The 25,425-nt window shown below is 45.1% G+C and overlaps 1 protein-coding gene across 1 annotated transcript in view; it reads right to left on the reverse strand.

Annotated features, from left to right (window-relative positions):
• Positions 1-25,425, reverse strand: part of Clec16a (C-type lectin domain containing 16A) — a 213,138-nt gene that overhangs the window by 165,992 nt on the left and 21,721 nt on the right. Inside the window, exons 5-10 of the mRNA XM_010610069.2 lie at positions 23,018-23,123; positions 21,862-21,867; positions 21,382-21,505; positions 18,173-18,347; positions 16,779-16,832; positions 13,520-13,633 (exon numbers count right to left, since the gene is read on the reverse strand). Coding sequence (XP_010608371.1) covers positions 13,520-13,633; positions 16,779-16,832; positions 18,173-18,347; positions 21,382-21,505; positions 21,862-21,867; positions 23,018-23,123 — 579 coding nt within the window. The remainder of the gene's footprint in view (positions 1-13,519; positions 13,634-16,778; positions 16,833-18,172; positions 18,348-21,381; positions 21,506-21,861; positions 21,868-23,017; positions 23,124-25,425) is intronic.

Here is a 25,425-nt window from a genome sequence, read left to right on the forward strand (position 1 = left end):
ACTCATCAATGGGCACCATATTATCCTCTCTGTTGACAGTGCCAAGTGGTTCCTATATTTTCCAGGTAGCACCACCCCAAATACCCAGCAAGGACCTGAATGTGCCCAGCAGTGCTCTCAGGACCTTATATACCTTGTCTGGCTTTTTCCTCCAGCAACTGAACAGGAAAGAGAGCTACTTAGGATGAGGAATGTGCCCAAGGTCAACCTTACTCCCCACTCGTTGCAGGTAAGCCAGGATCTGAGTCCAGGAAGGATTCAAATTTAAAAACAAAGTTGACAGCTAGCACTTTAAAAAATAATAAACAACAACAAGAAAGACGGAGCCAACAGTAACTAAAGAAGCAAGTAGCTCTGTAAAACAAAAGTTCAGTGGCAGGTTTTGGGGGTTTTTGTGGGCGGGGGGGGCTTGTTTGGTTTTTGATGATGCTAGGGATGAAACCCAAGGCTTCAAGTATGCTGAAAAATGCTTGACCACTGAGCTACACCTCCAAATCTCATTTCACACCTTTATCTTATATATGCACAGACCAAAAGACTTCTTGGATTCAAATCTTGGCTCTGCCTGTCCCCAGTGGAGGATAACCTTGGACAAGTTCTTTGGCTTCCCTTCCTTGTTCAGTTGTTTAGAGGTTGAAGATAAGAGTATGTAAGGTATTCAGAGAATTGCCCGGCACTTTCAAGCGCTTGCTGAGTACTTGGGATGGTGGTTACCACCTGGAAAGTGCTAACAGTGAGAGTGCTCTCTTGGCACCTCTTAGTGCCCTGAAGGGTCACCGTGGCGCGGGTTACGGCATCTGTAACCAATGGCACTGCAACACGTGGCTTTGCAACTGCCTGAGAAGGGAGATGAGCCTCTTCTCACTGCAGAAGGAGGTGGTCAGCAAGCAAACATTAGGTGGAATAAATGCCAGGCTGAAGGACAGATGCATGTGTTACGTGACAAACCATTGAGTAACATGGGAATACTGAACTGAAGCCCAACACACATCCAGAATGCACAACTGTAGCCAAATGTAATGAGAAAAATCAAACCTATCAAGTGGGGAATAAGGAGAGGGAACGGGCCATATCCATTAACAGGAGCACGAAGTTCTTCTCCACCAATTGGCCATTATCAGGGAGTACTGCAGCTGTAGGGATATAAACCAAGGAAATGCCATTGATCTGAGATTGGAAAACCCTTCCAGACTGTGGAACTTCACACCCTACATGCAGCCCTCCAACTCCGAGACCAGAGCAAGTGACAGCAACACTGTGCTGAGGTTTTTTCTCAAAAAGCAAGCTCTGTTTTGTCTCTGGGTCTGTAGGGGGCCAATGTTGTCTTCCTTGCCTTCTCCACCCCACGTCACTTCTCCCATCCCCCAAGGCCTTGTACCACACCTGGCACTGTCTCTAGCATTCAATCAAGAGCCAGTTAAAATGCCTGCAGGATGTATTAATTTCAAGACCCTCACAAGCACTAAACAGGCCCCTTCAATCACACAAGAGAAAATGCTACAAACTTCCTCATTTAAAAAATGACTTCCCAGTCATTTATTTGGTATTTCTTCAGGAAGTCTCCCCTGCCCTCGCGCGCATATGCACGCACACACTCACATATACACACACACACCCCTGAGGACTGAACTGCCAGGGACCTGTGTATGTTAGACAAATTACCACTGAGTTATATGCTCAACCCTTTTTAGGTTTTTAATTTTGAGACAGAGTCTCACCAAGTTGCTCAGGCTGCGCTCAAACTCGCAATCCTCCTACCTCAGCCTCCCACGTAGCTGGGATTACAGGTATACGACACCACATCTACCATATTTTGCTCTCTAAGAAAAAATAATGAGGCCCCTGAAACAAGCAAGCAGGGCAGAAATCAAGGAAATTGAGACCCTCCCTCCCCCAAAATGCAAAGAATCAATGAATGGAAGAGTTTGTTCTTTAAAAGAATTAAATGAAATAGACAAACTCTTAGCCAATTTAACCAAAAAAGGAGAAAAAAAGACCCAAATCATGCAAGGAAACAAAAAAGATGAAATCACAATGGACATTACTAAGATTAAGATTATCCACAAACGTGTACACCAATAAATTGAAGAATTTAGAAGACATGGAAAGATTCCTAGATACATATGAATTACCAAAAGTGAACCAAAAAGATTTTAAAACCTTGAGTAATTCAATAACAGGCAATGAAATTGAAGCAGTAATAAAAAAACCTATCAACTAAAGAAAGCCTAGGTCCAGTTGGATTCACTACTGAACTCTACAAAAACTTCAGGGAAGATATAACACTGATGCTCTTCAAGTTCTTTAATGAAATTGAAAGGGAAGAAGTACTCCCAAAGGTATTCCTGGAAGTTAGCATTACCCTGATTCCAAAATCAGACAAGGATCTAACCAAACAGAGAACTATAAATCAATCTCTTTAAAGAATATAGATGCAAAAATCCTCAATGAGATACTGGCAAATGGAATGCAACAAATCATCATAAAGATCATATATCACGAACAAATATGCTTCATCCTAGAGATACAAGAATGATTCAACATATGCAAATCAATAAATGTAATACACCACATAAACAAAAGGACAAAAGTCACATGACCATCTCAATAGATTCAGAAAAAAACCCTTTGACAGAATACAATATCCTTTCAAGATTTAAAAAAAGTCTCAAAATACAGAAGGCCCTTATCTCAATCTGATAAAAACTATGACAAACCTATTGCCAACATCATACTAAATGGGAAAAAAACTGAAAGATTTTCCTCTAAAATTAGAATAAGACAAAGATGTCCATTATTACTACTACTGTACTTGAAATATTAGCAAGAGCAATTAGGCAAGAAAACAAAATAAAGGGAAATATACACACACACACACACACACACACACACATATATATGTATGTATGTGTATATATATATATGTGTATATATATATATATATATATATATATATGGAAGGAAGAAGTCAAATTATCATTATTTACAGTTGATATGATCCACTAAACTTCCAAAAAAAGAAGACCCCAAAAAAGTCCATCCAAAGACTCCTAGAATAACCAAATTCAGCAATGGAGCAGGATACAAAATCAACACAAAAAGTGTGTTCTCTCACAACAATAATGAGCCCTCTAAGAAAGAAATCAGGAAAAAATATCATTTATAGTATCACCAAGAAAAATTAAATACATAGGAACTAACATAACTAAGGAAGTGAAAGATCTCTACAATAAAAACTATAGTTCTCTGAAAAAGGAAATCAAAAAGGACATCAGAAAATGGAAAAATATCCCTCCCCTATTCCTGGATAGGCAGAATCAATAAAGTCAAAATGGCCATACTTCCAGAACTGATAATAAAGATTTAATGCAATCCCAATCAGTATGTTAATATTCTTCACAGAACTGAACAAAACAATTCTAAAATTCATACAGAACCCAAAGAGACACAGAATGACGAAACCAATCCTGGGTAATAAGAGCAAAGCGGGAAGAATCACAATGCCAGACTTGTTATATTACAAATCCACAGTGACTAAAAAACAAAAAACAGGGGCTGGGGATTTAGCTCAGTGGTTCCGCCACCTGCCTCACAAGTGCAAGGACCCGAGTTCAATCTCCAGTACCAAAAAACCCCACAAAAAAAAAAAAATAGTAGGGTATGTTCACAAAAACAGACATGAAGATCAATGGAACAGAACAGAGGATGCAGAAACAACCCCAAGCACATTCAACAGTTTGATCTTTGACAAAGCAATAAAAAACATACACTGAAGGAAAGACAGCCCCTTTAATAAATGGTGCTGGGAAAATTGACAATCCACATGCAGAAGATTAGATCTAGACCCAATCTCTCACCATGTTTTAAACTAAAACCAATATGGATCAAAAAACTAAATGTTAAAAGTGAAACACTTCACCTGATGAAAGATAAAATAGGTCAAACTCTCGAAGATATTAAGAATAGACAAGGACTTTCTGAACAGAACACAGAAAATAGTACAGAGAATTAACAAATGGGATCATACATATCAAATTTAAAAGCTTCTGTACAGCAAAAGAAACAATTAACATAGAAAAAGGACACTCTACAGAATGAAAAAAAATTTTTGCCTGATACTCCTCAGACAGAGGACTAATATCTAGAACATATAAAGAACTCAAAAACTTAGACACCCCCAAACAAAATACCTTATCAAAAAGTGAATGAGTGAAATGAATAGACACTTTACAGAAGGAGAAATACAAATGGGCAAAAATGCATGAAGAAATGTTCAACGCTGTGGGCCATTAGAAAAATGCAAATTAAAACAACACTGAGATTCCATTTTACCCCAGAAAGCATGGCCATCATCAAGAAATCAGACAATAACAAAAGCTAATAAGGCTAGAGGGAAAAAGGAATCCTTCTACAATGTTAGTGAGTCTTCAAACACCTGACACTAGAAATTCCATTTGACTCAGCTATTCCCGTCCAGGTGTCTTCCTGAAAGTTAAAGACATATTACAGAGATGCATGCATACCATGTTTATAGCAGCACAATTCATATTCGCTAAATCTTGGAAGCAGCCTGTATGTCCATCAACAGATGAATGGATAAAGAAAGGGGGGTTAGGGGCCAGAGATTTAGCTCAATGGCACTGCACCTGCCTCGCAAGTGCAAGGTACTGAGTTCAATTCCCGATATCACAAAAAACAAAGAAAAGAAAGAAAGAAAGCAAAGGGGATATTTATATGCAATGGAGTACTACCGTGTCGTAAAGAACAATGTGAGTAATCTGTAGGAAAACAGATGCTGACACACAAGCTCAAATATCACATGGTTTCTCTTATTATGAGGGAAACCCAAATTATAAGTAAAGAGCAAAATAAAAGATAGATAATAGGGAAGTAGGGAGATAGATCTTTCTCAGTGGGGAAGTGGGTCAGGAGAAGGACAGATGGGGAGGGCAAGAGGGAAAGGGGATGAAGAAAGGACAAACAATGTGTTGTGTACGTAACTAACTCCACACAATGCATGTAAACATCATGTACGGCAAACATGTACTAATAGGAATAAATTTTTTTAAAAAGGTATTGAACTTTGAGGTATTAGTGACTCTCAGTTAACTGAAACAATCGAGAATGCTAACTCTAATAGCTCATGCTAAACTAGACATGACTATCATTGCAGCTGGAGACAAAAGAACATGGAGGATGGAAGAAGATGCTAAACGAGACAAAGGACATTCACTTTCTATATAACCAGCATGTATCTTGCACTCTGTCTGCTCTGTTTCCACCCAAGTCTTCGACTGAAATCCCCCAACTCTGAGCAGGCTTGTATTAAAGCTTTATGGACATGCTCATACACTATCTGTTCCCCCAGCAGGCTGTCAGGACAGGGATGGGGATCTTGGTCATTTGGATTCCCTGTGGCCCAGGTGCCAGACTGCAATGTGTAGGTGCACAGAGAACAATAACAGTCAGGAGTCAAGGGTGAGGCTGCCAACCATGCTGTGCTGAGCAGATAGGCACTACTCTGTTAGGGAATGGGCCAGCCACAGTTAAAGTGCCACCCAGAACAAAAATCATCTGACTGAATAAAGCCTTTTAATGTTCTCTCTCTCTCTTCTCTCGTTTTCTTGCCCATTAGGCTGTGGAATCTGTCCCTGTGCTTATTTAGAGGCTGCCCAGAGGGTCTTGAGCTTTGAGGTTCCACACAACCCAGCAATCAATCTTAGGCCAACTGGGACCTGCCACCCAACGACCCTCAGAGGTCAAGGCAAATCCATGCAAGGAAAAGCCCACTTAAATTCAACTCCTGCATGAGAGCTGCAATGCCCTTGCACATGAAGTCACTGCTGCCACCACTCCAATGTTGTTCAGTCCACTGGAATCCCTGGAAAGGACAGGCATCTCCAGGACTCGAGGAGCATGGCTCTTTTCTTGCTCATAGGCAGTCCCCAAGCCTTCCATCAGACAAAGCATCCCAGAGCAAAACCAGTCCTTCTGCTTTCAGGACTCTGGCACTGACCAAGACTAGATTACTGTAGGTCATCAGAGACATGGTGCTTGTTATGGCTTGTGTCCACCTCATGCAGGATGCTTTTCAGAGGTGGCTGGATCTAGGGTGTGTGACACTGGAATTGATTACTAAATTAGTCCACTGATTGGTCTGGAATAATTCTGTGTGTGAGTAGTAGAAAGGCCCATTCTGGGTGTGAGTGGCACCACCTAAATGGTGGGTAGCCTGGAAAAGACAAAAGGGAGAGCCAGGCTGCCACCACCACTGTTTCTGCTGTTGTTGCTTGCTGCTTGCTTCTTGCTGCCTTCTGTATGACCTGCTTTGCCATGGACTGTTTTTCCTCTAAGATGCTCCTCTGCCATGCCACCCTGCCTTGGAGTCAGCCATCTATGGACTGAAACCTCTGTAAACTGTGAGCTGACATAAATCTTTCCTCTTTTAACTTCAGGTGTTGGGTATTTAGTCTCAGCAATGAGAAAAGAGTGTTTGATTCCTGCACTGATACTCATTACTTCAAGACAAACAGTGTTCATGGCTGGAACAGGGCCCAACACAGGGAACACAAAGTTGAGTTGAAGGTCTCTCTCATCAGCCCCTGTGTCATCTCCAGAGTCCTCCCATGGCCCACAGGGCTCCACATGTCCTCTTGGACCTCATCTCCCCCTCCACACTTCCTTGCCTTGCTGTTCCTTGCTGTTCCTCCAACACGTAGGCACATCTCACCTCAGGGCCTTGCCACTGGCTGTTCTTCCCGGCCAAAATGCAACTTCCTCCAAATATCTTCGTCGTTCCATTCCCCTTCCTTCACGTTTATGCTCACATATCACCTTCCCTACCCTAAAAGGCCAGTTATGGCCATCCTGTTGAGTGCTGTCCCCAACTGAGTCACCTGGCACTACCTGTGTCCCTTCTCTGCTTGGCAACTACTTTCTATGGCTTTTTACATTTAACACGCTATGGTGTATATTATTAGTTTTATTCTTTCTATCTCTTCCTGTGATGTCAGGGTTTTTGTTTTTCACTGGTGTTCCCCTAGTGCCCAGAATGATGCCTGTCACATGGCAGAGGCCCAACAGTTACTTGTTTAATAGATGAATAAACACTAATCCACCTTTAAGTCGTTCAGTCTGGTTAAAAACTGCAAATGCCCAAAGAGGCCACTATGGCAATAAAAATCAGCAGAGCTCTAGCACACAGACACCAGAGGTTGTGGATGCCTCGTCTGTCTGTCTCCACCCTTGATTTCTGGATTTGAGCTGAAATCTGGAAAAAGTGATCAATGGCTCAGTGCAGCCCAGGGAAGGTCCCACTCCGCGGGGCGTGGGAGAGATTGCACACCACAGAGCCATCTCCAGCCTTGTGGCCACCCTCCACCTGTGTGTCATGCTGGTGGAAAGATATAGTAGAGTCAGCTAGGGTTTGAGTCAGAGTCTTCCCCACTGTCCTCTGTCCCTATCCCTCCCTACTTTGTCCACTCTGTTTTTGTCTACCAGCTCCTCCTAGATGTAAGGGATTCTAAAGGCTCCTGGCTCTTCCCTGGACATGTGGATTGGAAGTAGGTACCCATGACCTTTAGTCTGAGTCACCTGCATCACTAGCTAAGGATGCTCCTACCTGAGCCTCAATGCTGATGGGCTACTGTCAGTGGTCCAGCCCACCCTCTGCCCTGAGAGAAAAGGAGAGGCACCTGTTGCTAAGACAACAATGTCTTCCCTTATATGTAGAGCACACTGCATTCTGGATTTTCTTTGATCCTGTCAAGTCCTCTTATATGGGAAAAAGAGCAACATTTCTGTGGGTGATAAAGGTGCCCTAAAGCTATAATTCCACTGGCATAGGGGACAGACCACAACAGCCATGCAAAAAAGGAGAACCGTATAGAGATCAAATGCTTTTTGTGGGAATGCTTGCAACTGGGCCAATTAAGGTCCTGATTTATAGAGGCCTACTTGTTCTTTAGAATTCACAACCCTTTCTCAGAAGCCTATTGGCACTTTCAAGAAGAATCAGCACAGATTAGCTGATAAGTCAGGAGCATGGTCCCCACTAAGATTAGGGGGAATTCTACTCCCAGCTGGAAGGGGCACTATCCTACCTCGCCACTCAGTGCCTGGGAGACGCAGCTATCTTCAGACACAAGCTCAGGATGGAAAGAGCCCTGCTTCCCCAACAAGGAGACCCAAGGCAAGTATAAAGGCTCTGAATCAGCAAGCACACAACTTAGAGAAGCAAGGCCGCTACTTTTTCAGTCGCTGGCTCCACACACCATATCCTGCTGGAGCAGTCTGCTAAACAGACGGTCTGGGTACTAAAAACGACAGGTATCACACAGAGAGCTGGTGCTAACTTCTTAGGTGTGCACTCACTCTTGGATCCCCAGAGAATCATCTGGAACTATCCCAGCTAACACCTAGAGAGAGAAAATCTACATTTGTATTTTGGGATAGGTGAATCTGTTCTGCCCTAAAATCATTAGTCCTCATTCTGAATCCACAGCCAACTAACACAGGGACGTGCAAGGGCAGTGAAGAATTTGCACTGCCAAGAGATTAAACCTGTGGCTAAGTCGGAGGGCACAGAATGCACACACAGAGGGGGCTTAGCTCACCATCACTCAACATGTAACACCAGCTGTCTTCATTATAGTCATCACCTCTCCCACCAGGCTTCTGTATCTGCTCATGAGGGGTCTCCAAGGGTACATAGTGCCTGTTTCCATGTTCCTCAAACCAGTTTGCCAGCCAGCGGGGGGCTCCAGATCAGGGGTATGAGGACTCTGTGCAGCCTCGGAAACTGAGATCACTACAATGATGACATCTAGTATGTGTATGCACTTATGTATGCAAGGCTCCGGAATAAGCACTACACACAGCATTTAACCTGCGCTATAAAACCACGTTTGTTAGTCTCATTGTGAAGCGGGGGAAACTGAGGCCCGGCGAGGTGGAATAACTCATGCTGGGACACCCAGTAAGAGGAGCAACCTGGCTCCAGAGTGCTCAGCTGTCTCTTGAGGTAGCATGTTGAACAGCGCCCAAAACAACCCACTCCGACTCCTCCCCCAAAACCTGGCCCCGGAGAAGATGGTACGAGAGGGGCAGGTTCAGAGGTGATTTCTGCTCTGAGAGTCATTTAGGACATGGTCACAAGAGCTCTTGTGATTCTGCTGCCACTGCAACCACTGCAACATTTCCTTGTGCTCTGAGCTTCTCCTGAGTGTCTGGCAAGCCTCGCGATAGCGGGCCACTGGGGCATTTTCAAGTCTCCATCTCCTCTCCAGGGGGACGGGGCAGAAAGCCAGTGCCATCAGAGGTGCAGCTCTGCTGTGCACCCCACACCCCTAACCTCTCAGCACAAGTGCACAGCAGACACGTGCTGAAGAAAAGGATAAAGGCACAGGAATGTGAAACGTCTAGACAGGTAATAACACACACATTCTTTTCTGTGTGTTTGTTTCTTGAGACAGCCTTGCTATGTAGTCCAGGATGGCCTCAAACTCACAATCTTCCTGCCTCAGCCTCCAAAGTGTGGGAATCATGCTTGACTACATTTACCATATTTTTTAATCTACATTCATTTTGCAAAAATATTGAAATGTTAGCTTCACAATTTCTCTTATTCTGCTTCTCCAGACAAGAAACACTATCTATTCTGCATTAGAATTACGGCAAGAATTATCTCTTAGCAGGAACCATATGATTTCGATGCACAGATGAGTTTCAATTAGACATTTATCTAACCATGCTAATGTGTTTTAAATTTAACCCTAAATTACAGTCCTTCTGAATAACTCTGTTCTTCCCTCTGCTTCTCTCTCTTCAATTTTGGTTTGGTTTTGTGAGAGGTCTGCTGGTAAAAATGAAGCAATACCAGTAACTTATCTACAAATTACGGGAAGGAGAAAGTAGGTTAAAAAAGACCAAGAAACTTAAAACAAATTTGATCAACCACATCCGAGCCAGGCAGGAAACAATAGGAGACACTTCTTGCACACAGGGAAGGAAGGTCACTAACACAGGACTATTTTCAAGCAAGTTACAGGTGAGGTTCACCTCACTTTTGGGGCCTCTTCCCCAATTTCAATTGCAGTCAACAAAATATGAGCAGCTTTTATCTCACACCTGTGAAAGGGAGTGCGGGATGAGAAAGCTGACACTTTCACTCTGCTCTTTCCACACTAGAAAGAATCTCGCTTTCAGTTCAGGCATCCATCGAGACTGGGACTGTGAACAAAAGGGGCTTTGTGTATCTCTCACCCCAAGAAGAGGCCCCCCAGGAGGAAGGACAGCTCTGCTAAACACTCCCTTTGAGAAGAGAGTTCAATCAAGGTGGGTGTCCTAAGCTAGGAAGTCACCAGTAATCTGCAGTGTGCTCCTGCTCCAACCGCAAGCCCAGCACATCCATGTCAATGCTTTACCTGTGATACCATGCAAGCAAGATGTGACTCTTGGAGGAAAGTGGGGAAGATCTCTCTATTATTCCTTACAAAGGCATGCGATCTACAGTTATCTCAGTGAGAATTTTCAATGAAAAAACTGCCTATCAACAGATGGGTGAAGAAAAGGGGTATATACATATAATGCAATATTATTCAGCTTTTACAAAAAAAGTCAACTCTGCCATATGTAACAACATGGATGAACTCCGAGGACATGCTACAAAATGAAACCAGCCAGTGACAGAAGGATGACTACTACATGATTCCATTTATATGACGCATCCAAAGTCATCAGACTAACAGAAGCGGAGAGGACAGTGGTGACGGCAGGGGTGGGGAGAGGTAGGTAAGGGGAGTTGCTCAATGGGTATAAAGTTTGCTTATACAGGTGGCTCTGTGGCATATGGAGAGTACGCTGAGCTTCAAGATGAATGAGCCCCAGAGATTTACTGGACAACATTGGCCAACGATAATATATTATGCACTTAAAATTTTGTTGAGGGAAGATGTCGCATTAAGTGTTCTTACCATAATGTAAAACAACCTTGTGAGCCCCAGAGCCCCAAAGACCTCTGAGCTCATCTCTGACAACACCAAGTCTAGCTGCAGCACTGCCATGGGAGACATTCTGCGATGAGGCCTTAGCAACTACACAGGGGATGTGCCACGACGTATGCCAGAGGGAGCCAATACGTCTCAATTTGGTATTAATGTCAACAGAGGGGGCTGGCGGGGACAAACGTGTGTCTCAACAGATGGGGCAGGCTTTGTGGAGCTTCCTGCAGGACTGTGTACACAATGCAGACCAGATCTTCCGGCTATTCAAGAGATTCTAGAAATCAAGATCATCATGTGAAACTTTGTAAAGTTTAACATTATCAACTTAGCAAACTTTCTTCTAAACACTGTGAAGGGCAAATCAAATAGGTCTGAGGGCCAGGTTGTAACCTGTTGGGCACTTGGAATATATTTTCTCCCATTCTCAACAGCAGCTTCCATAGTAGGGCTTGCTTTCCTCGTTTCCTAACCGGGGTAAAACAACTTGCCTGAGGTCACCCTGCCGGTGGGGTACTTGGCAGCTCTGGCTGAAGGCCCTTTGGTTCTGCCAACATGGTATCCACTGCTTGCACTTAGCAAAAGCTAGCTCAAGAAGCTGCACAGGAACACTTCTGGCTCCATAAATACCAAGGCAGCTGTACATTTTCCAGACCAGATGACATCACGAACTAGAGCTTAGGGGAGGGGTCTTTCCCGTTTAGCGAATGTTACTTAATCTCTAGGTTAAACCCTCTTAGAAACACTCCTTCCCTTTAGAGCGATTATACAACTTGAGATAGGACATTTATCTGTATATGTGCCCACATCTGTCTCTTCTATAGGCACAGAAACTCCAATGCAACAGAGATCATTTATGATGTAGTCTATCCACAGAATGAGGAGCACAGCACAAAGGGCTTAATGAACCCTTGTTGAAAGAATTAAGAATGAGAAAAGCCACGGGCTGGGGATTTAGCTCAGTGGTTCTTCCGCCTACCTCAAAAGTGCAAGGACCCGAGTTTGATCCCTGGTACCCCCCCAAAAAAAAACCTCACAAAGAATGAGAAAGGCCACGAAAAAGCCTCACTCAATCTGGCTGAACTAATGCTGCCACCATGATGGATAGAAAGTTTCTGGGACCTTTTCAGAGGTCCTCCTCTTCCCTTGAATAATAATTATAATAATTATTTTTTAAAAGGCCCAACCAGACCACTGTACACCAGAAAAACCAGAAAGGCAGGGGCCTCCTGTAATTGTACTCTCTGAAGTGATGGCCTTTCATCTGCAGGATTACAATTTACCCACACATCCAGTATGGCAACACAGGTACTGCCCTGGAACCAGCCTGGCCCTTTAACCCTCAGCTCCTACCTGCTGAGCACCTGGCTGCAGAGACAGCCAGCCCTTAGGAAACAGCTCTTTGTAGAAGACACTCTGTGCTTATCTCAGACATGAATGCCAAGGCCATGTTGCAGCCGAAGGAACTTAGAAAGGGTGAGATCTCTGACAAGAGGGAACCAGGTGTAAGGGCCTTCCAGGCTGTGTGTACAGTCAGGGCACAGGTACAGAGGCAGAAATATGGGGCAGTTGAGAGAAAAGTGAGCTGGGTCAGTACAAGGGCAACCGGAGCTCAGGACAAATGGGCAGGATTGTAGGAAAGGTGCAGCAAAGAAACACAGGGGACAAGCAAAAAAAAGTCTTGAAAGAAGTAACAATACTAGTCATCAGGTGTTTCCCTGCAAATTCAAGATCTTGCACATCACAAACATGTTCTATTTAGCCTATATGCAAAGTGTGTTGATAATTTGAAACCTGCAAGATTTTATATAAAAATGGAGATCTCCAAGCTTCTCTGGAAACATGAGAAAACTTGGCAACAGCACATCGTATTTCTGTAGAACAACTGAAGATGGAGGTGAAACGACGGATGCACACAAAGGAGGCAAAAGCTCTTCAATCTGCCACAGTCCTCAGCACTCCCCACTGCTCTCTCCCGGGGCCGCAGCACTCAGACAGACAGCCGCAGCCCAACTTTGGTAGATATCGGAGCCTCTCACCTCTGATCCCTCCCAATGACAGTGCCTCACAGATACACAATCTGAGGCATAGAGTGATGCTGTTACTCTTCAATAGCATATGATCAATCAAATCCACCATTCACACCTGATCCCAGGCTCTCCTGGGTATGCATTTCCAGCTCTGATTAGGTTTCCTGAAACCCAGACTGGTCAGGCATTGGCACCACTTCTGTAAAAGCAGAATGTTGGTTTCTGGTTTTAGAGAATCACAGACTAACAAAATAAGGAAAGGATGAGCCTGGCGTGATGGTATATGTCTGTAATCCCAGCACTCAGGAGGCTGAGGCAGGAGGATCACTGTGAGTTGGAGACCAGCCTGGGCTACATAGTGAGTTCCAGGTCAGTCTCGAGTACACAGCAAGACCCTGTCTCAAAAAACAAAACAAATAAACAAAAGAAAAAAAACAAGGAAAGTCTTCTTATCAAGGCTGAAAAACAGTCCCAAAGCTGGTGACTTACAGAACTCCTCTGAACATCCTGTTCAGTCTTAGCGTACATCTCAGATAGATCACCGTTCAGAATGACTTCAGCTAACGAGTTCACCAGTGGCGCATGATGTATGATGAGGAAGACCTGTTGGAAGAGTAGAGATGAGATGTGTGGTAAAGTGCGCAGCCTTCCGACGCCTTCCTTCCCTGATCAGGACCAACCAGGCTGTGCCAAAAAGAGTCCAAAGACTCTGTCACATCCAGAAAAAGTCGGCTATTCTCTTCTAGGGCTGGGCTCTCCTCCAGACTGTTGCCTGTTTGGCTGGCTGCTCTTCTTCAGGAGGAAGTGCATCAAAGTGAGCCAAATCTACCTGAAGTGGAGCAACATGGAAGGACAAAGCCAAGCAAGCACACTGCTTCCTTCTCACAGACATGTTAGTGTCACATCTGACTACTAGATAGAATGAATGCACTGTCCCAGTACATAGTTATACCAGAAGAAGGAGTTGTCAGGTATTGTCCCAGTCCAGGACTTGGCAAAGGCACAGCCTTAGAGATTCCATCACATACAGTACAATTTTGGCACACAGATATTCTTCGTATACAAGTGGCAGATATACAACACGCTGTGCTACAGCTTGTTGCCTTTATTTTCAAACCAAGCTAGCCTGTGCTCTATGTCCTGGGGTGGGATTTAGCACACTGTGACCCCATGGCTATATCTGTAAGTGTGGAAACTGGGGAAAAACCACACAAGCCAGAGGCAGATCTGGTCATACCAGGATGTGAAAGAGCAGGCTTTGGTCTAAGAGGGCCCTGCTACCCCACCCTGCGGCCCAATGTTCAGAGGAACAGCTTTGGTATCAGGGTATTCAAAACCACCTACTGGTCCAGATACACTTGCTATCTTGGTTTGAAAAGTAAAGGCAAAAAGGTGTAGCACAGTGTGTTGTGCATCTGCCACTTGTATACAAAGAGTATACGGGCGCAAAATTGTACTTGTTCATTTATATGTGCAGAGAGCAGGGCTTCTCCAACTTGGCATTATTGACACTTTGGCCTAATCCTTTGAGTGGAGTAATCCTGTGCACTGCAGACACTTAGCAACAGCCCCGACCTCTCCCCTTAGACACCAGTAGCACACCCTTCCAAGGTCACGACAATTAAATATATCTCAAGAACATACGAGATCCTGCCTAGGGTGCAAAATCACCCCTAGTTCAGAACTCCCGGCAGTGACCATCTTGGGAAGGACATACAAAGACTGATCAAAAAATATGATGTTTACATTAAAACTTTTATCACAGTAAGACACATTGCCTTCAGTGCCCCTCAGAGTCCTCCCTCTCACTCTGACACATTTACTGCACCCTTCCTGCCACTTTCGGAGGCAGTTCTAGAAGTCCTCTTTCGTGTCTCTGTGAGCTGTGATCAAAAATACAGTGAATGTTGCTGCCAAGTTCCTTCCAACAGAAAGCAGCCTCATAAGAACATGATGGTGTGGTTCTGCTGCCTGCCTCGTGAGTGCAAGGTCCTGAGTTCAATCCCTGGTACCAAAAAATAAACCCCAAAACACGATGGTGTGTCTTCATCCAATGTATTCATTGGCTCTGGTACTATGTGACTTCTGCTTCTTCTCCAGAGTCAAAATGACCACAAAAGGTCAACAATGTGTTCAATCAATCCAGGACATCAAGGCAGCCAATAGCATAACTAAAGACACTCATGAAAGAGGACTTCCAGAGCTGCTTCAGAAAGCAGCCAGTACAATGGGATAAGGATGTGCAAAGCCAGAGGGATTATTCTGAGGGAGATTAATGTCAATTAATCTTTTACTAATAAATACATTTTTTACTAATAAATTTTTTAAATTAAATCTTCACTGTATTTTTTGATCCTCATTTAAAAAAAAAAAATCCTGTAGTAGTTGTTGTATTTGGGGTAGAAACCAGGAGTCTGAACTCGAAAAAAATGAAAACACGATGTTCACTTTGTTGAACTTTTTAATTAAAAAAAACTTTACTTAAAAAGAATTAACTTCGTGAACCGAAGTACCACTGAGTTAGATAGCTGCACTACTGGTTCTTCACTAAGAAAACAGAAGAAGCATTCTAAGAGAAAAGGTAAAAGTCCTCCCCACTAAAGTACCCTCTTTGGGGTACCGCAGCCATGTAAGGCTTCAACAGCTGCTTTCCACAGGACTCCCGTGGCTGAGCAACTGGCCTGTTTGGGTCCCACCAGACTCCCAGGACCCCCAGCAGGAGATGCCGGTGGATCTACAACGAGGTGCAGAAAAAGCCGCCAGGGAGGCTGAGGTTGTGCTGACCTTTGGCACAGAAGGGCATTTGGACAAAGTGGGCACCGTGCAGAGATCTGAGCAAACACAGCCACAAGAGCAAGGCTCCAGGTGTAAGCGTGGACAAGCCACAGCCAGATGCCAGTCGGCCAACCCACTGCAGGAGCCAGCAGCGGGGTCTCTCTTCCCAGGCCAGTGGGAGCTGGCCTCACCCCAAACTCCAAGCAGTGAGGGATCCAGTTAGGACAGACTTTCGTCAATGCTAATAAATACCGGTGCCATCACAAAAGTAAGAACAGAGCTCTGGTCAAACGTCTGACTACTTGACAGGCTAATGAGATGGCCTGTGAGTCTGGACCGTTAGTAATAAAAATATTTTTAAAGTTATGTAACTGGGTCACCATGGAGTTTTTCCCCTCTTGTAAATATTACATAATTACAAGAAGGAAACATAGTTGTTTAAGGAGGCGAGGCAGACAAACTGGCTTGAGACACAAATCTGAGACTGGAGGCTGCCATAAGACACCTTTCAGAAGGTAGTCTGGGAACTAGAACCACAACAAAATTCTTTAAAAATAGCCTCACTGCAGGAAGTTTGTCAAGCCAAGTTTACTTCGTGTATGTACCCCTGGGCCAGCAGCTTGGGCCTTATTTCAAAAAAGTATCAATGAAAACCATGCAGCCCCCATTTCCAGGTATTTAAGAGCACTCCTTGGTTGTTTTGAAAACATCAGGCCCCACATAAAACTCAATTACACAAGGGCTAGGTTTGATCTATTTTTCATTTCTTTTAAAAGTTCTATCCCTTACTATGAAGCCACCTTGACTCAGTAACTAGAAAACAGAATGCCCCTTTCTTTATACTGTGATTTTATTTCAAGACAGGAAACACAGAAAGAGACGGGCACTGCAGTCTGGAGGCTTCCCGAAAGGCAGCAGCACTGCACAGGACCCCACACGCGCCCCCAGGATGCCGGAGAACAAGCAAACATACCTGGGACAGAAGATAGAGAGACACTGGCAGGCTGATTTTTGGTCGTTCTCCTCCCTAGAGAAGGGTGAGGGAAAGAGAGGGAGAAGGGGGTTCAGGTCACAGAAGGGAGCCACAGAAATACACTACACCAAAGGCCAGCTGTGTGAAAAAGTGCCGTGGTCCCTGACTTCTCCCTGATCCAAAGGCCCTTTCGCGATGCTAGGCAAACGTTTACTCTGCAGTAGACAGGCACAGCCTAATCCCATTCAGTGCTATTGGCTGGGCCACTGTCTCCACCTACAGAACCCAGTCCCAGATTAGGGGCTGACCCAAAAGAGGTGCTTCCTCCTGAGGGTACCAGGAATGCTCATTTCTCCAGCTGGGCATTCAGATCCTAGTAGAGAGGCCTGAGAGACCTGTTCTGGGGAAGGGGCTTCAAAACATGAGGGAGGGGGAGGTTTGGGGCACTGTAGTCTCGAAACACCCCTTCATTTTTACTGAGCTTCAGGTGTCCTACCTCACACCAGCTAGACAGAGGGGGATCTTCAGGACCCTCGTTTTCCAGCCAAAGAAGTAAACTCAGAGAGGTTAACTGCCTTGCCCCAGGTCACAGGTTTAGGAAATCAGGGAGGCAGAAATTTGACTCCGGTTCCCAGGCTTGTTGTTGCCTCCCCACAAAGGAGGCAACAAAGCCTGCTGATGAGCCTGTTATTGAACCGTTTCCAGTGGGACTAATTAGAGCTGAAACATTCTTTAACCATATTTATGTATTTGTGGCAAGAATCTCCATGTTCCATCTCCAAAGGGGAAACAACATCCTCCTGGGACACATCTGAGGAGGTCCCCTAGAGGGGGATCAGCTGGCTGTCCTGCCTCCCTGCCCTGAAGCCATGTTTACCATGAGGGATCCCAGAACCAGAGCCCAGGACCACCTGGGGGTAAACTACTGGTCCCAGCCCAGACCTGCTGAACTATAAATCCCAAGGGGAGGGTACCTAAGGACCCATCCCCACCCCCACAGAGGACTCCAGGCCAGGGACCCGTGGGCAGTCACCGTCAGGGATCTTTCCCTGAGTGTGCACATTCCTTCCTGCCTACCCCACACAAGTTCTGCTGCTGTCTGGATCATCCCCAAATCGGTGAGCTCTGATGAAAAGTTACTGGGATGAGGACCTTAGGGAAGACGCACAGAAACGAAATGCCTGAGTTCGCAGGGGTTTCCTGTTTCCCCCTGATGTCAGTAATCTGACTTTTTCTCACTCACTCTCCTTCTGCGCAGGAGGAAAGGAAGGGAAGCCCGGTGTGCTTTGAAAGGTCTCTGAAAGGCCTCTGCCTCACACAAAGCCCGAGTCCCTGCAGAGCTCAGCCCTAGTCAAGGCCACCCCGCAGGGGCAGTGGGCGAGGCACAGACCCACCTTGTCCGGGTTCTCCAGGGAGTACACATAGAGCGGCAGGAAGAGCCTGTTCAGTAGGTGGTCTGTGAGCACATCGTTGAGGAACTCACAGTTGATGATCAGGATGTCATTGAGATAGTGCAGGTGGTCTAGGTGCTCAGCTACTAGGTCGCTCAGTTTCCCCCGATTCCGGTGCCTGCCAAGAGAAGTAACCACCTCAGGCGGGAGGCAAAGCTCAAGGGCTTTGAGACTAAAACCAGTGGCCTGAGACTTAACTCGCTGGGGGCACTCCCTTCACACGGTGGCATCTGAACGCCCATCCTGCCAAGGGAGCTACACAAAGGCAAAGTAAACGGGTTACTTCGACCCATACTAGGGATTCCTGGGATCCTTCTCCCGCTGAGGGCCTTGCTGCAAGTCCCCCCACGATCACAGCCCTGAACAAAGGGGATAAACAAAGGAAAACACAGCTAAGCTCTTGTAGTGAGCCACTGAACAAAAGTAGCTGCTGGCCAATGTGCCAAGATCCCCTGGATCCCCAGGCTCCCAGATGAGCAATATTAATGGAACCATAAATCCTCATCAATTAAGATGCTCCACCAAGCTAAGAAGACAAAGGCAGGCTTTACACAGCAGCCACGTCTGTCCACCCCATGGCCCTGACCACATGTGGGACATGAGCAAGGACACATACTGCTGGTCTCCTGGGTGGAGCCAGTCTCACACCTCAAAGGGACAGCATCAAAAGGACTGGGGACACACTTTTACTATCCCCCAAGCAGCAGCCACGGCAAACTGCATCTAGGCAGAGTCTGCACTATTGTTTAGCATGTTGGCATTATTATTTGTGGTCATTTCAGAAGACAGAAGATTTTAAAAGAAAATGAAAGTAATCAGAAAACTGAAGTTCTTATCATGCTACCAGTAACAGATACCTGCCATTAACGTTTTGGGACATAGGACCCTACAATCTGATTGTGCATGTTCTCTCTCCCTATAGCCAGCCCTAAAATGGAGGCATTATATGTCCATCTAATTTTATGTGCTTCACAAAGGTAGTAAAATGGAGAATCCATTGTTTCTTTACATAAGTTAGGTAAGTATCCTTTACTATGTTTTAATAACATACTTAGTAAACATTCATTGTAAGTGTATGTTGCAAAGCTTAAAAGTGTAACACCTAGGAATCCACCACCCTAACCCCAAATACTCATTCACAATGTTTCATACTTTTTCTCCACTTCATAAGATACTGCTCTCTCCCTCTCCACCTCTCTTTCGCTCTCTCTATCTCTCTTTCTCTCTCCTCCTGGGGAATTGAAGCCACCACTGAGCGCCATCCCCAATCCTTTTAATTTCTTATTTCAGACAAAGTCTCACTAAGTTGCTCAGGCTGGGCTTGAACTTGTGATCCTTTTGCCTCACCCTCCAAGTAGCCTGGATTAAAGCACATGCCACCATGCCAGGCTGGAAATTTTTCTTTAGTAAGCCATTTAACAAATCTTGCTGTTTAATATTTTAGCTTAAAAAAGATTTTATCAAAATAGTGTATGCAGATAGACTTAGAATCCAAATAGTATTGATCAGTTGACAGAGAAAAATAGAAACTCCTGTCCTAGCTTCCTCCGTCCAGAGAAGGCAGTGTTGAACTCTCGGTTGTTTCTGCAGAGAGTTGCTCTCATACTTCTATAAAAGCTATGTAGACTTCTATTTGTGACAGGGCCTTTTCAGATGGTATCTGCTGGCCTCCCACTAGACAGAGCTCTTTATGTTCCCTCCCTCTCTTCCCCTGAAAGGCGTTACCAATAACGGGTGTTGACATTATCATGACTGTTCACTGAAGACCCCAACAGAGGACTGTGAGTTTGTTTCCTTCCCTTTGTTCTTTCTGGAAGAAAGTGCCTCATTATGTCTCACATCCATGACTGTTCACACAGGTTCTTATTTTACCAAATGCTCGGTCATATCTGCCATCTACCTGCCTTGCGGTTTCCCTTCCAGTATCAGAGCTAATATTCTACCTGTCAGGTGCCCTCTCCCAGGAGAACGCCTTCCTGGGTCCCTTCAGCGTCTTGGCCTATCTAGGTGTCCCCCTCCTCAGACCTGGGCAAAGCTGTCACTGCAGGGCAGTGATTTTGGCCTTAAAGGGATAGATCTGGGGACATTTTTGTTTAGCGTGACCGAGGAAGAGAAGCTTTTGGCATGTGGTGGGTGGAGGCCACCGAGTGGGTGCTGGCAGACATCTTACAGGGTGCAGGGCGTCCCCTCAGCACCAGAGTCGCTATTCAAAAAGTCAGCAGTGCCAAGCAAGAGAAATTCTTCTGTGGAAGTCCTGTTTCACCATTCTGAGGACAAAACCACCGCCTTAAATTATTTTAAAAACTAATTTATTGAAATATGACTCACATACCATAAAATTCATCCACTTAAAAATATACAACTTACTACATAAGGAATTCCAGGCCAGCCTGAACTACATAGCAAGACCTTGAGTCCAAAAAAGAAATGTATATACGCAACTCAATGGTTTTTAAATTTAGTTCATTCATTTACTAATTTTTTTCAGTGTTGGGAGTTGATCCCAAAGCCTATGGATAACAGGCAAGTGCTCCGACACGGACCTGCACTCCCAGACTCGGTGGTCTTTAGTATTTCAAAATGGTCCAATCATCGCCATCCTCAATTTGAGAATATTTCTTCCCCCGCTGCGAAAAGTCTTCTATTCGTTAGGGATGGCTTTCCATTTCTCCCTGCACCTCTTCCTGCCATCCCCCAGGCCTGGGAAACCACTCATCTGCTCTTTGTCTCTAGATTTTCCTATTCCGGGCAGTTCATGTAAATGAAATCACAGGATATACGCTGCTTGGTGTCTGCTTCCTTTGCTGAGCACAACGTCTCCAAGGTTCATCCCTGTCATAACTTGTGTGAGGACTTTATTCTCTTTTATTGCAGAATACTATTCCTTTGTTTGGACAGACCACATTTGCATGACTACTCTTCTAACCAGCTGCCTAGCAAGCCTATCTATGAGTGCACTGAATTTATTTTTCCTTTTCCCCTCCTGAAGGTGCGGGAGTTGTTCCAAACAGGTAGAGAGAACCTTGGGCAACGCAGAAGTCCACACTCTGTGTACACGTGGGTGGCTCAGTTTTGTCTCATCTTTATTTTCCACAATGGAAACTGAGTGCTCCCCTAACCACTGAGGCTACCCACCCTGGGGCTTCACTTACTCCTCATCGGTCTGCACACAGGTGTCAAGTTCAATCACGTGGCTCCCAATGAACCAGACCAAATTGGAGAAGTAAGGGACGGCAGTTTTATCTCTGATATAGTGCAGCATGGCCTGGTTGTCCACTGAGAAAATTCACAAAAGAAAAAAAAAAATGTCAGGCTACCAAAAATAACTTGGGGGAGACAAACCCAAAAACCACAATGAAAAAGCCCTTTGCCATAATGTGAAATTATGTCTTTCCTGGAAATACTTGAAAATGTTTATCTTATTCATAAAACCATACTTGTGATAGCAGTTCTTAGGCTACTCTTAAATTAATAAAATAAATAAGTGGGACGGAACAGTTTTAGTGCATTACAGTGTACTTATCAGCATGGATTTAGCTAAACTGCTATGAGAAGTACACCATTCTTAAGCTTCCTGTATTTACATGTAGGGATAAGATAAGAAAGTGGAAAACCCGAGGTTAATAACTTACATGACACTGGAATAAGGAACAGGAATCGTCATTGAAGGAAAGGCAAAAAACAGACAACAGTGAACAGGTTAGGAACTGGGAAGGTGAGACAGCTGCCTAGAGAGACAGATAGCGGGGGCAGGAGGCATCTAAACCAAAAGATACGCATTAGCAGAGAGCAGAAGGCAAGGGACCCAAACATGGCTTGGACTAGGGCCGCAAACTTAGGAGCTGCCAGGGTGGTGCTTCTCAGTACCCTGCAGGACCGTGGGCCCAGAATGACCAAATGTACATTTTCAAGTCAGAAAACATAGAGTCATGCAAGATCTCCCCATTTAAAAATACTGATAACGTATATTTTTGCAAAAAAAACATCTGAGCCAATTAAAACATGTCTAAGGGTGGGATTTAGCCTGCAGGCCCTCCGTTTGCGATCTCTGGATGGGCCCACCTGGGCTTCTAAAAAGGCTCTTAAGTTTAATGTAGATCCAGAACTAGGTTTGCATGAGTCCTCACAGAGCCTCCTATGCCCCCAGTGAGGGGTCCCCTCACGGAGTAACATCCTGGTCCATGAAGTCCTCTGTAATCCCTAAGAAAATGGAGACCGGCTCCACCGTGGTGTCCACAGGGAATTAACGAGGGCATTAGGCAGAAAACTTCCAAGGCAGTGCCTCGAAGGGGCAATCCCAGCTCTGGAGACTTGGGGACAGCCAGTTGTTGGAAAGGCTTTCTCTCAGAGGCTATGTTTGGAGCATTAACTACATCTTGAAAGAAAGGAGGAATTTGTTCCTGTTGGGCTTTGCACCCAGATGGAAATGCAACATTGCCCCCTGCTGTTCATGATGTGAAATGCTTTTATTCATGAATCCAGCTGTACTGAAGGATATTTTATAAGCCCAAACACAAAAAATTTAATAGACAACTTTGCTTTACCTGACTTATTTCTCTGAATTCCACGTGTTCCTTAGGATACCCTACTTCTGAGCAAGAAAGAAACATGCAGGGAGAAGGCAGTGGTACAGATATACATCAGAGAAAAGTTAAGCACAAGCCTTTCATGTGGTGCGGCCCCAGCTTATACTAATTGGGCTCCCCCAGTACTCTGAGAGAAATGGAGGCTGGGCACATGCTACTGAATCTGAAATCAACCCAGGCATAAGCTCATAAGGAAACTTACCTTTATAGACATTCAAAGTTATGGTTCTTACAGCAATCCGAACCATGCTTTCAGGGTGATTGAAAAATTTGATGGCTTCTGTGTATAGGGCAAAGTCATTGGTGTGCTAAAACAAAAGAAGTACCAGAAAGTCAGACCCATAAGACAACTTACCCCCGCCCTAGCTTTCAGAAACCCTTCCGGATGAAAACTACATAAAGAAATGACAGAAAAGAAAAATACGGTAAAGTACAAAAGAAAGAGTTGCCACCATGAGCCTCAATCCAGTGGCTCATTCCCAATGGGGAATGTGGGAAGGAACGGGATGCAAGGCCACAGAAGAAACAGAAAAGGTTCGAGTAACATCAGACTTGGGTTCACTGCCTGTCCTACCGCCCCTTAGCTGTGTGAGGCAGTATTTCTAAGCCTCTGTTTCTTCATCTATAAAATGGGGACAACAGCGCCCAATTCATAGTTGCTGGAATTAAATGAGACCATTTCCAGCCCAGTGCTTAACTCAGCACCTGACACCTAATATGTACCCAGTGTTAATGCTGGTTATTGTTAGACGTTGCTGCAAGTAACTGAAGGACGTAGCTTGTACTAAGTTTGGAGTGTCTATTAGCCACTATATTTTTCTCTATTTGGAAATACTAAAATAATAAATATTACGGAAAAAAGAGGTTCCCAGGAGTCCTCTACTATTGAAAAGAGACAGCGCAGTAATAGGATGCCCACTTAGCATGCCCAAGGCCCTGGGTTCCATTCCCTGCACTAGGAAAAAAGTGCACACATGCGCTTGTGTGTATGTGTGTGTAGAAATCAAACATCAAAACCACAGAAACCCACTGTCCCAGGTAAGAGAGCACATAGGAATGTGGACAGAAGCCACATAGAGATGTGCTCTGCTGCCCCCTGGTGGCCCCCACAACAGCCCAGGAGGGAACCCCAGCAGCCAGGGTTGGCCGGGAGGAAGTTGAGGCTCAAAGTAACAAATACCCAATAAGGACAACGTACCTACTACTGCATGCCAGGCAAAGGGTCTCATGGTACTAACTTTTCAAATGGCATGTTTTGTTGTACACAGCTAGTATTTCCTCCCTTGGAGACTAGCTCTTCTCCACCACTAAACAACAAAAGTCAAGGTTCGGGCTGCTGATGCCACATCGTATGGGGGCAGCTGAACAGATTGGTCCCAAACTTAGAAAATATATTTGGCACCACGGTTAGACAGAGGCACTGAGTGTCATGACCACCAATCAGAAGACACCCACCACACCGACAGCACGGGACTCTGGGAGCCCAACCCTAAGCTCGGCCCTAAAGAGCCCCACCTCCAGTGTTCATGTTCTCCCGTCACCTCTCCACGCGGAGTCAGGGCTAGCCCTGGAAGAGGAATGCGGTGGAAGTGAGCGTGTGTGACACCTGACACTGGGCCATAAAAGGCATTAGTTTGCCTTCTCTCTTTGATCACTCACCCAGAGAAGCCAGCTCCACTAGTTGAGGGAGAGGCCCACACAACAGGGAACCAAGGCCTCCCACCGACAGCCACAGCCAACTGGCCACCGAGTGAGTGAGCCACCTTGGATGCACTCTCCCTCCCTGTCCAGCCTTCCGGGAGACTGCCAGGCTGATCCCCAGCTCCAGACACACTGGGGGAGAAATTCTGACCTGTGAGATGGGAGAGGAAGTCTGGTGGGAGAGTTCTGAGAAAGGTTTTTAGAAGTCAAAAAGGGACACGAGAGGGGAAGTGAAGTCATCAGAAATTTCAGCAGTAGCATTTGCGTATGGGATGTTCGGAGCGGCTGCAGCCATCCTGTGACCCGAAGGGTTGAACCTGAGAACAGATGCCAACTGCACAGTCAAGAGCACAGGAAGATGGAAAAGCCAGGGTCCTTGAAGAAGTGGGTGAGCCATCGGATGAGATAGTCACAGCACAGCTGGCATTTGTGTGAAAAGGGACCTTCTTGTTCAAGCTCCTTGTGACTGTGACCACGGCAGCAATTTTGGTTGTCAGTAATTCTCCCAAGGAACATTAGTTTGTAAAGAACAGCAATGTCTACAATTTTAGGGGGCCAGACACATACTGTATGCTTTGAAGATATTTAATCCAGCCCTGAAAACTCTACCGATTTCTCAGATGAGGAAACGGAGGCTCTAAGAGGGACTGGAAGTTCCCTGAGGTCACACAGCAAGGAAGTGGCAAAGCAAGCCTGCTTGGAGTTCCTGTTTTTCCTGCAGGGCATCGCCATCCCAAGATAACAAGAGGCTGCTCACTGCTAAGCATGATATTCTCAGCACAAACTGATTTTTTTTTTTTTTTTTGGTACCGGGGATCGAACTTCAGACCTTGTGCTTACGAGGCAGGTGTGAGCTAAATCGTGGCCCCACAAATGGAATTGATATTAAAAACAGAACAGTAATTTTTT

This window comes from Fukomys damarensis, unplaced genomic scaffold, assembly GCF_012274545.1.
Source record: "Fukomys damarensis isolate Sample0158 unplaced genomic scaffold, DMR_v1.0_HiC HiC_scaffold_34, whole genome shotgun sequence".
Taxonomy (NCBI): Eukaryota; Metazoa; Chordata; class Mammalia; order Rodentia; family Bathyergidae; genus Fukomys; species Fukomys damarensis.